The sequence below is a fragment of the Nothobranchius furzeri genome, chromosome 8, assembly GCF_043380555.1.
Source record: "Nothobranchius furzeri strain GRZ-AD chromosome 8, NfurGRZ-RIMD1, whole genome shotgun sequence".
NCBI classification, from domain to species: domain Eukaryota; kingdom Metazoa; phylum Chordata; class Actinopteri; order Cyprinodontiformes; family Nothobranchiidae; genus Nothobranchius; species Nothobranchius furzeri.
In genome coordinates, this window is record NC_091748.1 from 64,881,349 (window position 1) to 64,897,115 (window position 15,767).

The following is a 15,767-nucleotide window of genomic DNA, read 5'->3' on the forward strand; positions in this document are numbered from 1 at the left end:
CAAACCCTGTTAATGAGCTTTAATTGCTAAAATCTGTTGGGTTTTATTGCTGATTAATTTACAATTTGGTTGGAATTTTTGGTCATGAAATAGAAAATTCAGGGTGACACTAAAACAATGAGCAGTTCTACGTTTTGTTAAAAACAACTTGTTGAGAAATGGCAGTTTCCAGAGTTCAGTTTGAAGACAGAAAACTGGTGTTTTTATTTATTTATTTATTTGCAGATCTCCACGATGAGACTTTCCTGCTTTCTTTGAGCAAGGCAGGAACTGAGATCAGGAAACACTGGAGGTGATGACTGTCGAAGAGACTCAAACAGAAACCCAAAATGCTCAGGAGAATGTCAGCAACATCTGCTGTTCCTATCACACACACACACACACACACACACACACACACACACACACACACACACACACACACACACACACACACACACACACACACACACACACACACACACACACACACACACACACACACACACACGCACGCACACTCACACACACACACACACACACAATCTTGTATTTCTATCCATATTAGGAATTTGTATTGACTTCCATTCATTTTAGTAACTGCATTCATGCCTAGCTCAAACCCTTACCCTAGCTAGTGTATTCCTGAACTTAACTGTAACAAAAGCTCAATTGACATCTTATGTGTAAACCTCACCCCTAAGCCCCCCACACACACACACACACACACACACACACACACACACACACACACACACACACACACGCACGCACGCACGCACGCACACACACACACACGGTGCGCGCTTGCGCGATATGTGTTGCGCACTTCAGGGATTCGCCGCTCACAAAGCCTGTTTGTGCACTACAGAGACTCTTCCCTTGGGCAGGCGCTGTCGACCCAGCGTCTTTCACACTGGCTGTGTGACGCCATTTCACTCGCTTACACATCATCAGGGCGGAATTCTCCTGAGACACTCAGGGCTCACTCAGCCAGAGGGATTTCCTCTTCTATGGCACTCCACAGTGGTGTGTTGATGGAAGATATTTGTCAGGCTGCTTCATGGGCTTTGCCCTGTTCCTTTACTCGTTATTATCTACGAGATGTGTCTTCAGGATCCATCACTCGTTCAGTGCTTGGACCTCAGCAGGCTGAGTGAAAGCATTATGGCACCACATCAGCCCTGCCTGAATGAATTTCATCCTCTTGTGGATGATATTTTTAGTGGGGGTCCCACTCTTCTCTCTGGCTGCCTCAGCCTTTTAAGCCCTGGGCTGAGGCTGAGCGACCCTCGCTAAAAGGAGACATGTTGGGTGTGTCCATTGGTTGAGCTAACCAGTGTGGCGTAAACCCATCCAGCTGCGCATTATTCCAATAGCAGCTAGTTTAAGGGCTAAGACTAGACAAAATAGAACGTTGGTTACGTATTGTAACCCCAGATTATATGAGTCTAGTCGCAGCCCTTAAGCCAATGGCCCCACTGGTTCTGTTAGGACCAAGAGCCATCGGAGGCAAACAGTGGAGTCGCTCCACTTATATACCCACAGGGGTGCCCACCATTGTACACCATGGGCGTACATTTAAGCTCTTTATGACTGGCTGATGCTGAGATCATCCTTCCAATAGCAGCAAGCTTAAGGGCTGCAACTAGACTCATAGAATCTGGGGTTACAATACGTAACCAACGACCTGAACTGTAAATTTCTATATAGAATATATATTTTTCATGAGTAAAAGGGCGAAAAATTTTAAAGCCTATGAGCCACGTCCACTTTTTTATCATTTTCAAAATATAGCTTGAGGGTCCGATGATAAATATCTGTGGCAAGTTCTGTGGAAATCCATCAAGCCGTTTTGTTGAAACAAACTTTTTGACTCTTCAACGCCCCCTATTGAATCAAACCAAAATTGAGTAGATCTGGCTTACAGCTCATACTTTGTAAGAGTCTAAAGTCTCATTATCTTAACCTAAAAAGTTGTGGAGATTTCATCAATTAGGACATGTGCTAGCTAGCGCACTGAATTTGACATGATGTCATTAGCCCAATTACCTATATTTCCTCACTTTTCTTCATCGCAATGACTTAGCTTAGTCTATAGATCATATTTACAAAGTTTGAAGTTGAGTCAACAAAAAGTGACGGATTGGTGTTAAAACTAAGTTTAGCGTTTTTTTTTGTGATCTAGCAAAAAATGTATTAGGCGGAAATGGGCGTGGCCAATACAAAAACATGCAGAATCATCCAAGGATCATGCACATATAACGGTTTTGACTGTAGGGCCTATGGTTTGTGAGCTAGTAGCTAAAACGCATTGACCTTCACAATAGCGCCTCCTAGGTGACTCTGTGTACAAATTTTGGAGTCTGAGTAGCAGTCAGGATTTTCTATCAGACTGCCATGTCAGATTTTTTCTGGCATTTTCTGGCTCCAGCGCCCATATGGAATTAGCGGAGAAGAATAATGCCAGAAAAATAATGAAAAATCTGTTTTAAAACAATAGGGTTCCCTGCCCGTTGGGCTTGGAACCCTAATAAACACACACACACACACACACACACACACACACACACACACACACACACACACACACACACACACACACACACACACACACACACACACACACACACACACACACACATTCTCTCTCTCTTTCTCTCTCTCTCTTTCTGTCTCTCTCTCTCTCTCTCTCTCTCTCACACACACACACACACACACACACACACACACACACACACACACACACACACACACACACACACACACACACACGGGATGGTAGTATCTCTGGTTTCTATGACTTTTACATGAGTGCCCTGACGTTTCTGGCAGCAGTTTTATTCAAAAAGACAAATTACATTTGTCCTAAAAACAAACTTAAGACATCATAGATAATAAATTGTCCTTCCAGATTTTATTCTATTTATTTACTAAACACTGAGATGAATGCATATGTGTCTGATCACATTACGTAATAATCCACCACCATTTCTGCTCTTTTTATTTCCTTTTGGGTTATCTGATTTATTTTGGTTTCAGCCACATTTATGTCCCACTTGGTTGATCTGCCACTTTAAATGTTTTATCATCAACAATCATATTTATTAAAACACCTGCCCCCTTATAGTTTTTTTGTTTCAAGATTATTCTGTTTGTCTAAATGCTTTTACACACTCATCCTCCCTTTTAAAGTTATACTAGAAAATGAATCAAGTCATTTAATTTCTGCCTTGCTGCTGCATGAAATCATTCTTTATTTTGGATTAACAGGCACATTACTTATTAAATTATTTTATATTTAAAACATGGAATAAAAATGTTTCATGTGAGAAATTATGATCTGACAGTGTGTGTGTGTGTGTGTGTGTGTGTGTGTGTGTGTGTGTGTGTGTGTGTGTGTGTGTGTGTGTGTGTGTGTGTGTGTGCGTGTGTGTGTGTGTGTACCGATCTATACATCAAAGTGAGGACAAAAAGAAGTGCTTTACCTGCAAACTGAGGACATTAGTAGCAAAGTGAGGACATTTCGCTGGTCCTCACTTTGGGACAATGTTACAGTACTAACTGGTTAGTTTTAGAGGTATGGTGTGACATAAGTTTTAGTTAAGGTTTGGGTTAGGAGTAGACTGGTTATGGTTGGAGTTAGGGTTAGGCACAATCCAGTCACTAAAATGAATGGAAGTCAATGACGGTTCTCACTACGAATGCCAGACTAGAGTGAGTGTGCGTGCATGTTGTATGTGTGCTTGCATGTGTGTGTGTTGTGTGAGTGCGTGAGTGTGTGTGTGTGTGTGTGTGCGAGTGTGTATGCATGCTTCTTTTTTAGGGGATGCAGAGTGCTTCAGAGAAGGCGGGAGCAACAGCAGCACACATAAACCAAAGCTGGGGAGGATTTTCATGTGTGCTGGTGGAAAGAGGCTTGCAGCGGGAGCACCGACTCCGAGTTGAATGAGATACAGAGGAAACGAAGCTGCTGCATTAGAAACAAAAGATTAGAGACCTAATCATGATGTGGTGTTTTTGTCTGACCTTTGCACTTTGCATGGGAGGAAAACTTGCTGCAGGACAGAGAGGTAAGATCAATGTTCCTTATGTGGTACGAATTATTTTTGTGCACAACAAAAGCAGAGAAGTACAAGACATGGCTTTTGGTTGTGTAGTTGTGGAAAAAAAATGAACACACTCATTTCTAAATAGATGTAGTTGTTGATGGTGACCCACTGTTAACAAAACACTTTCTTTGTAAATCACCTTCTGACATGCAGCTCCTGACCTTTCTGTTAGCAAGGACAGTGATTTATTTCCACTATCTGTTATTTCTGCTGTGGAATTCATTTAGCAAACAGAACAGCTGCTAATGACAAGAACACATGTCCTGGCAGGAGACTTGTGCTTTTGTACATCTCGTTCAAAGTACCTGAAGGAGGCTGAGTTACTGGGTTAAAAACCTAAATTTAGGTTGGAAGATGGTTAAAAACATGATCATCAGTCCTGGAAGATCTTCAGAGGAACCAGGTCACCCACTGAATTCTGAAGGTGATCCTGGAAAATGTAGCTTCCAGGGAATCTTTCATCGTATCTGGAAAAAACATTTTTGCTGATGGGATCAAAACATTGAAGAGTTGGAAGCGTGGGTTGATTTCTACAAGATCTGAGAGGGCTGAAGGAGCTGTGTGGGTTTGAGGATCATGTTCAATTCAATTCAATTCAATTCAAAGATACTTTATTAATCCCAGAGGGAAATTAGAGTTTCAGTACACACAATTCAGAGATCAGACATACATAAGCAAGACACATGACAAGGATTGCTAGTGTAAAACACACACACATGCACACACACACACACACAGTTTAATCAAAGATGTGGTGTTTTGAGCAATGCATGTATGCATTATTATGATGTTGTGAAGATCTTTTATGGAAAATTCCTCCTTCAAAAAAAAAGTAAACCTTACAGAAAAAGATTTGTCGGTTTGTACTAATTCAGTGAAAATAACTGCATTTTAAACCCAAAAAGATAAAAAATCAACCGATTCTTCAAGAAACCTCAGAAGTTTTTGTTCTACAAGCCGTCTCGTTTCCAGATGTTTGACTTTAGTCTGTGTTTACTGAACCACGGAGTCCAGATGTGCTCAAATTCACAGAAAGTATAAAGTTGGAGAAAGTTTAAAAACCATCATGTTTTTGTTTTTCTGCTCCATATGAAGACTGACCCAACTGTAGGGAAACGGAACGTTCTAACTTGAGGTTGTTTGTTTTTTTACATTTTCAAATGTAGCCAACATGAAACATAATCTGATTTATTTTATTATAAGCCAAATTAATACGGTCCCAAATCCAAAAACAACAAATGAGCAGCAAGCAAGATTAAAACGCTTTACTCATTTTAAAATTGGTCCCAAATTTAAGGCAAATATATATATATATTTTAAAAAGCTGCAAAAGTTTTATGAAAATGTATAAATGTTGACTGAGAAAAGCCAGTTGAGTTGGCTCAGGCATCTGGTCAGGACGCCTCCCTGGTGAGGTTTTCTGTGCATGTCCAACTGGGAGAAACCCTAAGGGAAGACCCAGGACATGCTGGAAGGACAACGTCTCTCGGCTGGACAGGAAACGCCTTGGGACTCTCTCGGAGGAGCTGGCCCAAGAGGCTGGGAAGAGGGACAACTGGGCATCCCTGTTTAGGCTGACCCAACCTTGGATAAGGGGTTGAAAATGGATGGATGGATGTATAAATGTACATTTTAATTTGCACAAACTCACCTAATGTTATACATGTGTGTGTTAAAGCAGTTGTGTTTTGTGTCTGGATCCAGATGGAGAAATTATCAGTCAGATTAAAACGACAAACATGGTGTTGGCTGAGATTAAAGAGCTGCTGAAACAACAGGTAAAACGCATTCTCTCTTATAAAATGTTGCATTTTTGCTGTTAAAAATTAAATCTTTTCTTTTGGGTTTTTTAAACAAAACACCAAGTTGGCTGGGTAACTGGTAGAAACCAGGGTCTGTGGATTTGCTGTGTTACAGATCAGAGAGGTCGTGTTCCTGAAGAATACGGTGATGGAGTGTGAAGCCTGTGGTGAGTCATTCTTTATGGTCACAAACATAATCACTACACCTTTTCACTGCTTTACCCAGACCAGATTCAGGGAGTTTTCCAAACTGCTTCCAGATGTTGAAGTCCTGCCTAAATTTACGAGAATCTACAACTCATCTCTCCTCTTCTTAGGAATGGGGGGGATCCAACCTGTCTCCCCCTGTGAGCCCAACCCCTGTCACCCCGGGGTGAAGTGTGTGGAGACTCCTGAGGGCCCAGAGTGTGGACCTTGTCCTGATGGCATGAAGGGAAACGGGACCCGATGCATCGATGTAGATGAGGTAGCTGTGAAAACCTATGGATGACACAATAATTCTGTTTTAAATGATGCATTAGATAAATTACTATTAATAAGTGTAGCATGGTTAATCTACATACTAGGATTTAACACTGTTTGCTTCAGTTTGGTTAGATCCTGAGAAAAGATCGGACATTAGCATATGAACTTATATTATGCACAAATATCTAGGATATTAATGCAATCGATAGAAGTTCATACAGTATCGGTCTTGGTCTATATTTTAATCCAAAGATTAATGTTTAATTTAAGATAATTAAATTTAATAACAAAAGTTTATTTATTGAATCAGAAGTTTAAAGGAATCTTTGCTTATTCAATAACCAAAATATACACCATTCTGTGTTTCATTTCAAAGAAGAGGCAGGTTTTAAAAGTTAAGAATTTATTACTAACACTTTTAAAAATGACAATTTGAAATATGACAATTTGAAACAGCTTGATATTAAAACTTGTAATTACACAAACCTGTGTCTGGATGGAAAACTAAGGTGGAATGCGAGGTTTGGATGCGTGAATGAATCTCAGAAGGTTTCTTTCAGAGAGAGAAGCGTTCTGGGTGAAAAACGTTGTTTTGCAGCTAACTGATGTTTCTTAGAGAGAACAGCATCGGACACAATCTGTGTTCTACCTCACCCAGTTAGACGACCCTCTGTGTGGATCCGGAGGTCAAAGAAGGATGTTGTCAGCCTAAGGGTACTCGGTCAGGTAGAGAAGACCCGAGTGAAACCGACTCTCTGGTCCAGAGTTGTCGCAGGGTACACAGTGTTGAGCTTGCGTCTGGCTTAACTCTGAAGGAGTTTTTGCGTCAGCTGGTAACAGGTGCGTTTATTCAAAGCAAGTCTATCGGCGTGACAGAATGCTTAGCAGAGACTTGGGCGGCCGTCCCTCGTCTTCTGGTGGGTTCAAGAACTGAACTACAGCTGCAGAGATTTGGTTTTAACAAAACCTCAGAACACGCCCTCTCAGCGTCAGAAAGCTTGATATTATGGAGTAAAGACATGTGAGGTGGTTACCTTTATCCTGGATACACCCTCTGCATGAGGTGGTTAACGTGCAAATGACCTTCTGGTTTACTAAACACACATTACTGATTATCATAAATAATAATAATTATTATTATTACCCAAAGCATAATAAGTAATTGCAGTAATTAAAATAAATTTATACTGAACCAAGATGATTAGTTATGATGATTGTAATAAACAGTAATAAAGTCAAATAGTTTATTAAAATTATTATTTAAAAATTATTTTGAAATCTTGAAGTGTCCTTCATCTTGGAACAGAACAGCAGCCAGATAAAGATGTTGTTCAGCAGACATCACGGCTCCTGGGTTAATCTGTGGGACAAAGTTACAGCTCGACCCAGCTTGACCCAGCTGGGAAAGTGTGACCTTTGGTTCACAAACTAGAGGCCATTCATGACGCTACATCAGTATTAGCTGTGTGACATCATCAGGCTGTACCTGAAACCCATCGTTTTGATTGAAGAGCCGCTCCTCCCCTCAGTACGTGTAAATAAAATTTGTTTAGAGTCGCAACTCTGTCAGGACTTTCAGTAATTTTGGAAAATCCATCCACTCATCCACTCATCCCTCCATCCATCCACCCATTCATCCATTCAGTAATTTTCTTCTGCTTATACGGGGTTAGGTCGCAGGGGCAGTAGCCTATGCAGAGAGGCCCAGACTTCCCTCTCCCCAGCCACTTGGGCCAGCTCTTCTGGGGGGATCCCAAGGCGTTCCTTGGCCAGCTGAGAGACATAGTCCCTCCAGCCTGTCTTGGGTCTTCCTTTAGGTCTCCTCCTGGTTGGATACGCCCAATCCACCTCAGCTGGCTCCTCTCGACGTGGAGGAGCAGCGGGTCTACTCGGAGCCCCTCCCAGATGACTGAGCATCTCACCCTATCTGTAAGGGAGATCCCCACCCTGTGGAGAAAACTCATTTTGGCCGCTTGTATCCGCAATCTTGTTTTTTTTCAGTCACAACCCAAAGATCGTGACCATAGGTAAGGGTAGGAAAGGAGACTGACCGATAAATCGAGAGCTTTGCTTTCCAGCTCAGCTCTCTCTTCACCATGACAGACCGGTACAACGCCCACATCACTGCAGACGCAGCATCAATCCGCCTGTCAATCTCACGCTCCATCTTTCCCTCACTCGTGAACAAGACCCCAAGATAAATAAACTCCTCCCCTTGGGGCAGGACCTCATCCCTGACCTAGAGAAGGTATTCTACCTTTTCCAACTCCAGACCATAGTCTTGGATTTTGAAAAATATCTATGAAATAGAAGTTAGGCCTCATTTCACTCATTTCAAAACTCAAAGAATAAAATAAAAATTCTTGGATTAAAGTCAGAATTCCTTTTGTCCAGGAACCCTCAATGAGAACTTCCTCTTCTTCTGTAAATATCTGCTGAAAGAGATCTGTTGTTTTAGAAAAATTACCACATTTTTTCTATTATTTAGTTTTAAAGGTTAGAAAAAAAGCAGAACCAGTATACATATTGTTTTCTTCAGGTTGACATTTTTGGAAACACAATTTTAAAGAAACAAAGATTTAAAAGTATTACCTGTACATTTCATTTAACTCTGCTGAGGAAATGAACTTCAACTATTCCACGAAAAACTGAGAAGCAGCTTAAACCTGCATTTTTATTAATTCTATGTTTAAAAACATAAATTAATTTTTTTCTTATAGCAAATGTGGAAGGTCCAGAGAGCCACAGGTTGCAGACCCCTGATATGGATTATCACAGACTTTTAAAAGCTTCAGGTTAAAAGCAATTAGTCACAACTCTTGTTGTTCTAAAAGACTTATTGGGTTTTTACTGTCATGTCTTGAATCTTTTACATCTTAAAATGTGTCTTTCTGGTTATGTTGATGATGATGATGATGATGATGACGACGACGACGACGACGACGACGACGACGACGATGATGATGATGATGAATAACTAAAGTTTCATGGTGATCAAATATTCTTTAGCATTCTTAAAAGCTCATGTCTGCCAGTAAAAATGTGAAATTCTCAAAACCTGGAAGAAACTCACCTAATTTAGTTCAATTCCATTCATAACAAGTTACATTAATAATCCCAATCCCTAACCCATTTTACAAAGCAAACGTTCTATCTGAACTGACTTATTAAACAGTGACACAGTTTATTTTTCCAATTAAAGAAACATTTTCTATAAGAGCACCCATCAGACTGCATCGCATCACATTCACCCAGTGGTGTCAAGTGACTTTACAGCTATCCCTCACACTAAGAAAGAATGTAGCGACAGTGGAGAGGAACCCTCCCGCAGGCTCAGCACGAGCAGCCGGTTTGGGTTTGATGCAGAACTAAGAAAAACTTTTAGCTAATCCTCACACAACTATCTGATGGCTGTCCTGTTTATTTCCAGTGTACCGTGATGCCCTGTCACATGGGCGTCCGTTGTATCAACACCTCCCCTGGTTTCCGCTGTGGCTCCTGTCCTGCAGGATACACCGGACCCCAGGTTCAGGGAGTCGGGCTTGCCTATGCAACTAACAACAAACAGGTCAGAGTTTGTGGTTATAGACTGATCTATATGTGGCATAGCTATTTACATCACTTCTCTTCAATGCAGATGTTGTACAAACATGTTACTGGACTTATTTCTATCTGTTTGTTCGTACAAAGGTGTGTAAAGATATCGATGAGTGTGAAGGTCCCAACAATGGAGGCTGTGTGGAAAACTCTGTGTGCATGAACACTCCTGTGAGTCTAACAGCGAATCATTACAACAGTAAGAAAAAAAAAGGTCTATTTAGCACAAACATGATCAGAAAAACATTGGAGAATCTCTATTTTGCAAAGGTTTGGCTATATTGTATAAATTATTTTGCCAAAAGAGACATTCATGTTGGAAATGTTTGAGCTGAGAGATTTTTTGATTGCCCATTGACTGCTTTTTGGCCACTAGATCACTAAGAGTAAAGCCATGCTATGAGGATTTTCAACATCATCGCTGCCTCTGTGTGTGATTAGGGCTCGTTCAGGTGTGGACCCTGTAAAACAGGTTACATTGGGGATCAGCGGCGTGGCTGTAAGCCCGAGAGAGCGTGTGGGAACGGTCAACCAAATCTGTGCCACACCAACGCCGACTGCATTGTCCATCGAGATGGCACAATCGACTGTCAGGTCAACTAATCAAGTGTTTTATTTGATATTGGTCACTAAACCTTGAACAGTCAATAAATCTGTTCGCAAAACATTTTCTGTCCACAGTGTAAAGTGGGATGGGCCGGCAATGGCTACCTCTGTGGGACTGATACTGACATTGACGGTTTCCCTGACGAAAAACTGAACTGTCCTGACAGAAACTGCAATAAGGTCGGTTTCCTTAAAAAGTACATAAATGATCGATGTTTATTCAGCAACAGTGATTAATAAATAAATGTATCTTGTTTTCAGTAATGAGTAGCATAACTGCAGTAGGCGGCAGCAGCAGCAACAGTCCCAGTGTGAAAAACTAGGGACAAGTTCTGTTGGAGGAACTGAGCCTAGAGCTTTAAATTGTCCAGCAAATCAAAACTCAAAAATGTAGTGGTTCAAGTCAGTGCTTTTTAGTTTTGTTTAATTTTTGAATATATTTAGTCCAGAAAATGCAGCAAACATAAAATGTAAACAAAGCTTTGGATAAAAAATTGTCCTTTATCATTTCACAAAATTCAAACCTATTTATTTTGCTATGTTGGTGTTTGTGGTGTTGCCCTTGAGACGCTGGCCAGTTGTTTAGTGTCTAAATGATTTTACACCCTCTCATTCCTCGCTTCTATTTGGGGTTCCTCAAGGATATGTACTTGCACCTTTGGTGTTCTCCCTGTAACTGCTGCTGTTCGGCTCAATTTTAAGGAAATGTGAGGTCCAATCATGCTGATGATAGCCAGGTGTAAATCCCTCAAAAGAGGTATCCCACACTTTAGATCCTTTTTGCAATACCTTGAGGAGGTTAGAGTATGGCTGTCCTCTAACTTCCTACTTTTTACTGAGAAGAAGAATGAGGTTGTGATCTTTAGTCCCAGTGTGTCCGTGGCTCCTGCACAATTGACCTGGGACCACTGGCTCTCTCTCTCTCTGAGCTCTATTATGGTGAACTCAGGTGTGTTGAATTGTTTTGGAGACTCAAGACAGAAAGGATGGAGCATTAGAATAGAGACAAACAGCTGCCACTACAAAAAATATGGATGCAAATGTGAAAAGATACTTAAGAGTTCCACTGTGATTCTAAAATCAGCAGGTCCACAGCAGGTAAGATACTGACTACTGATACCCTAATGGGCAGTAGACGTGGGCTGTAAAACTCTAATGGCGAGTTGTTGCAGGATAACTGTCTCACCGTACCAAACTCTGGCCAAGAGGATGCTGATGGCGATAAAATTGGAGATGCATGCGATGATGATGCAGATGGAGATGGGATCCTCAATACACAGGTTCACTCACAAATACATGTGTGCTCGTTTCACATGCTTTCTCACACAAGTTTGTATCTAGAGACCAAAATATTATACACAGGATAACTGCAAGCTGGTGCCCAACGTGGACCAGAGAAACATTGATGAGGACGACTTTGGCGATGCCTGCGATAACTGCCGTGCAGTCAAAAACAACGACCAGAAGGACACAGATTTGGACAAATATGGTGATGAATGTGATGAAGACATCGATGGGGATGGTGAGAATCTTTCATCAGACAATCAAGTAAAGAAAATGAGATAGAAAAATAAAGCACATGATCATGATAGTTTCTCCAGAAATTAATGTTTGAGTCATATGATGAGGTTTGAATGTTGTCTAGGTAATACACAACTAAGTAATCGTTTGTTTAAAATTAGTCTGAGACGATCTTGAAAATAAGTTACAGGATGTATCATGAATTAATTTTTTGTATGTACACATTTGATGTTTTAATATCATCCTGCTATTTAATGACAGGAATTCCTAATCACCTGGATAACTGCAAAAAAGTTCCCAACTCTGACCAGAAAGATCGGGATGGAGACAAAGTGGGGGACGCCTGTGACAGCTGTCCTTATGTTCCCAACCCTGACCAGGTGAAAAGAGTGTTTTCTCTCCTTCAGCACCAAGCATGAGAAAACACGACTTCTGTCACGCTTTAAAGGCTAAAGGACCCAAACGCAGACACATACACAAGTGATTAGAAAAATAAGAAAACCAGAGGATCTGCACTCCTGCCTAAATAAAATCACATTACCATTTTGTTTTTCAGACGGATGTGGACGATGACCTGATTGGTGACCCCTGTGACACTAACAAGGACAGGTATAGCACGTGACTTCATCAGCCTGATCACACATGTTGGTCTGTGTCAAAAACTACGAGTAAAATCTCCTCCAGTGATGGCGATGGTCACCAGGACTCCCGGGACAACTGCCCAGCCGTCATTAACAGCTCTCAGCTGGACACAGACAAAGACGGGAAGGGAGACGAGTGTGATGATGATGACGACGACGATGGTATCCCAGACCTACTGCCACCTGGTCCAGACAACTGCCGTCTGATCCCCAACCCACTGCAGGAGGACTTGGATGGTGAGGAACAGCCGTGATGTGATCAAACCAACTTGTCACTTTTCTTTTTTTTTTTATTCAACAAAGGATGTTCTTACTTCCTAACAGGTGACGGTGTTGGTGATGTGTGCCAGAAGGATTTTGATAATGACACCATCATCGATCCCATTGATGTTTGTCCAGAAAACGCTGAAGTCACCCTGACCGACTTCAGGGAGTACCAGACAGTTGTGTTAGATCCCGAGGGAGATGCACAGATTGACCCCAACTGGGTGGTGCTAAACCAGGTCAATAAAATTTGTTCTTGGGTGGTTTTGAATGTCTAAAATACTCCAAAATTAAGCTTTATTTGAAATTCCTCGTATTTGGGCAGGGCCGAGAAATTGTCCAAACTATGAACAGTGACCCTGGACTGGCTGTTGGTGAGATCATTTAAAATAAACTTTTAAACTAAACCTAAAGAAAACAAATTAGTGGGATTATGAGAAAGTAAAAAAGTGTATTAGCAAAGTAGTAAAAACATATCATCGTTTATTCCCTGAGGTAATTCCTTGAATTTTACAGGAAAAAGTAGATTTATACTATAATATTTCCACATCTTTCTGTATTTTAAACCTGATTTGTATTCAAAAACCTATTTTGTCAGGTTATACTGCATTTAGCGGAGTGGACTTTGAGGGTACGTTTCACGTAAACACGGTAACGGATGACGACTACGCTGGCTTCATCTTTGGGTACCAGGATAGCTCCAGTTTCTACGTGGTGATGTGGAAGCAGGTGGAACAGATCTACTGGCAGGCAAACCCGTTCAGAGCCGTGGCACAGCAGGGCATCCAGCTCAAGGTACTAGATAGATGATTGATGCTTCTTTTAACCCAGCCTGGAAAACGTCTTTGCGAGTGCTCGTTTTTTAGAAAATAATGGACACGATAGTGATTCAGACTAAAGAGGCATGGATGTTTGGAGAGTTAAATCACACACTTTTAAATCTCTTATTGTAACGTGCTTCCACAAGGAAGAAGGCAGACTCTCAGACTTCTTGTTTTTAAACAGGCAGTCAAGTCGAACACAGGTCCAGGTGAGAATCTGAGGAATGCCCTGTGGCACACAGGTGATACCAACGAACAGGTGAAACTTCTTTGGAAAGATCCTCGAAATGTCGGCTGGAAAGACAAGACTTCCTACCGCTGGTCCCTGCAACATCGACCGGCTGAGGGCTACATCAGGTACCCTGACTTAGCCGAACGGTTGACTCGGCCATGTGAGAGAGAGGCCAAACTAAGATCAGTGTTGATGAGACGAGTCACCACACCCAGCTTAGGGATAAAGCCTTCATCTTAGACTTGGCAGCACAATGGCAAAATAATTTCATTATTATTTCAGCAGCCTTCAGCGCTACTTGTTTACCTCACAGGAACAGAATGTGTTTTATTGCAGCCATCTGCTTGTTTGCAGGGTTCGTTTTTTCGAAGGTCCCCAGATGGTGGCAGACACAGGCGTCATCATAGACGCCACAATGAGAGGGGGCAGACTCGGCGTCTTCTGCTTCTCCCAGGAAAACATCATCTGGGCTGACCTCAGTTATCGCTGCAACGGTGAATGAAATCTTAGACTTGAATTACATAGATAATACAAAAGACTACGTTTTAATGTATTGTGATTTAAAAAGATGCAGAAAGTGCATTCAATTTTAGCATTAAAGGTACTTTATGTCAGAATTTGAAATAAGTGAAATAATCAAATCGGCAGTAAACAGGAGCGACCCAGAAGTTATTTCTTATACCCCTAAGAAGCCGCAGCATCTTTGTTACGTTCGTTCTGTTTTTTAATCCAATTTAATGTTTTGTAGTTCATCATACACAGAGCAAAAAGAGCTTGTTTTTATCTTTGCTGGCATGTTTCTACGTTCACTGCTGCCTTCATCAGAACAACCGCCAATGTTGGTGGCGTCACTTTCGTTTATCTGCGGGCACCAGAGGATAATATCACCCTCTACTGCCCGCGCCTTCTCCGTTGATCACCAGGTCCCATGAGTGGTCCAGCGTGTATACTCCTTCGTCCCACAAAAATTAAGCCACAACATCTTTTTTTTATACTCATGTAAAAAAGGCCAGAGACTAACATTAAGCTAGAGGCTAACATTAAGCTAACAATGCTAACGGTGAATTAGAAGCGTTCGGCTCTAAAAAAAAATCTCAAGTTACATTTTCAGTTACCAATAACTCAATATTACAGTGAAATGACTCATCGTTGCTCTTCATCTTGAATCTTCTGTAGCTAGCAACAGCCAAGAAACCCACGAGACGGTAATGAGAAAGTCACTTGATTTGTTTTGAAAATGGACTGCAGTATCCACATTTGACCACAAGATTATGACTTCATTCTTACATAATGCACCTTTAAAATAGTTTTGAACATAAACTTCATTTTAAATGGCGTACAGAAGCAGGAACACAACAGCATAAGCCTAAATTGATTTTTTCAATCCAAAACAATTAATTATTTTATTGTTTCTGTTTTCAGACACTCTTCCTGAAGACTTTGACAGCTACCAAGCCCAGCTGGTGGCCTGACGAAGATGCACAAGCCCAAATTAAACGCTTTGCAACATACAACTAAAGTCCAGGAAAAAATATGTTATGGAGGGTCAATAATAAAAGCTACTTCACAGACAAATGGGATAACAGTAAACCCTTTCCAGAAGAGACTGATGAAAAATGTAAAATGGAATATTTTATTAGTTTAGTTTTGACTAACCATACATTAGTTTTAGATGTTGCTGCCATCACGAAAAAGACTGAACACTGAAATGTCGACCTCTGTGAATG

At 41.1% G+C, this 15,767-nt stretch overlaps 1 protein-coding gene across 1 annotated transcript; it reads left to right on the forward strand.

The window, feature by feature from the left end:
• The first annotated feature begins 3,783 nt into the window (after nucleotides 1–3,783).
• Nucleotides 3,784–15,731, forward strand: comp (cartilage oligomeric matrix protein). The gene is made up of 19 exons (XM_015970801.3): nucleotides 3,784–4,052; nucleotides 5,796–5,869; nucleotides 6,009–6,060; nucleotides 6,211–6,359; nucleotides 9,789–9,926; nucleotides 10,049–10,126; nucleotides 10,397–10,549; nucleotides 10,637–10,741; nucleotides 11,734–11,841; nucleotides 11,924–12,083; nucleotides 12,344–12,462; nucleotides 12,639–12,691; nucleotides 12,767–12,960; nucleotides 13,048–13,226; nucleotides 13,313–13,361; nucleotides 13,586–13,782; nucleotides 13,993–14,165; nucleotides 14,395–14,534; nucleotides 15,463–15,731. Exons 1-19 carry the CDS (start codon nucleotides 3,986–3,988, stop codon nucleotides 15,510–15,512), a joined length of 2,238 nt encoding a protein of 745 aa, XP_015826287.1. The 5' UTR covers nucleotides 3,784–3,985; the 3' UTR covers nucleotides 15,513–15,731.
• Nucleotides 15,732–15,767: the final 36 nt, after the last annotated feature.

Coding starts and splice junctions, on each gene's coding strand:
- comp (XM_015970801.3), top strand. CDS start 3,986: ATGATGTGGTGTTTTTGTCTGACCTTTGCACTTTGCATGGGAGGAAAA. Junction 13,227..13,312: donor ACTGGGTGGTGCTAAACCAG/GTCAATAAAATT, acceptor GTATTTGGGCAG/GGCCGAGAAATTGTCCAAAC. Junction 14,535..15,462: donor CCTCAGTTATCGCTGCAACG/GTGAATGAAATC, acceptor TTCTGTTTTCAG/ACACTCTTCCTGAAGACTTT.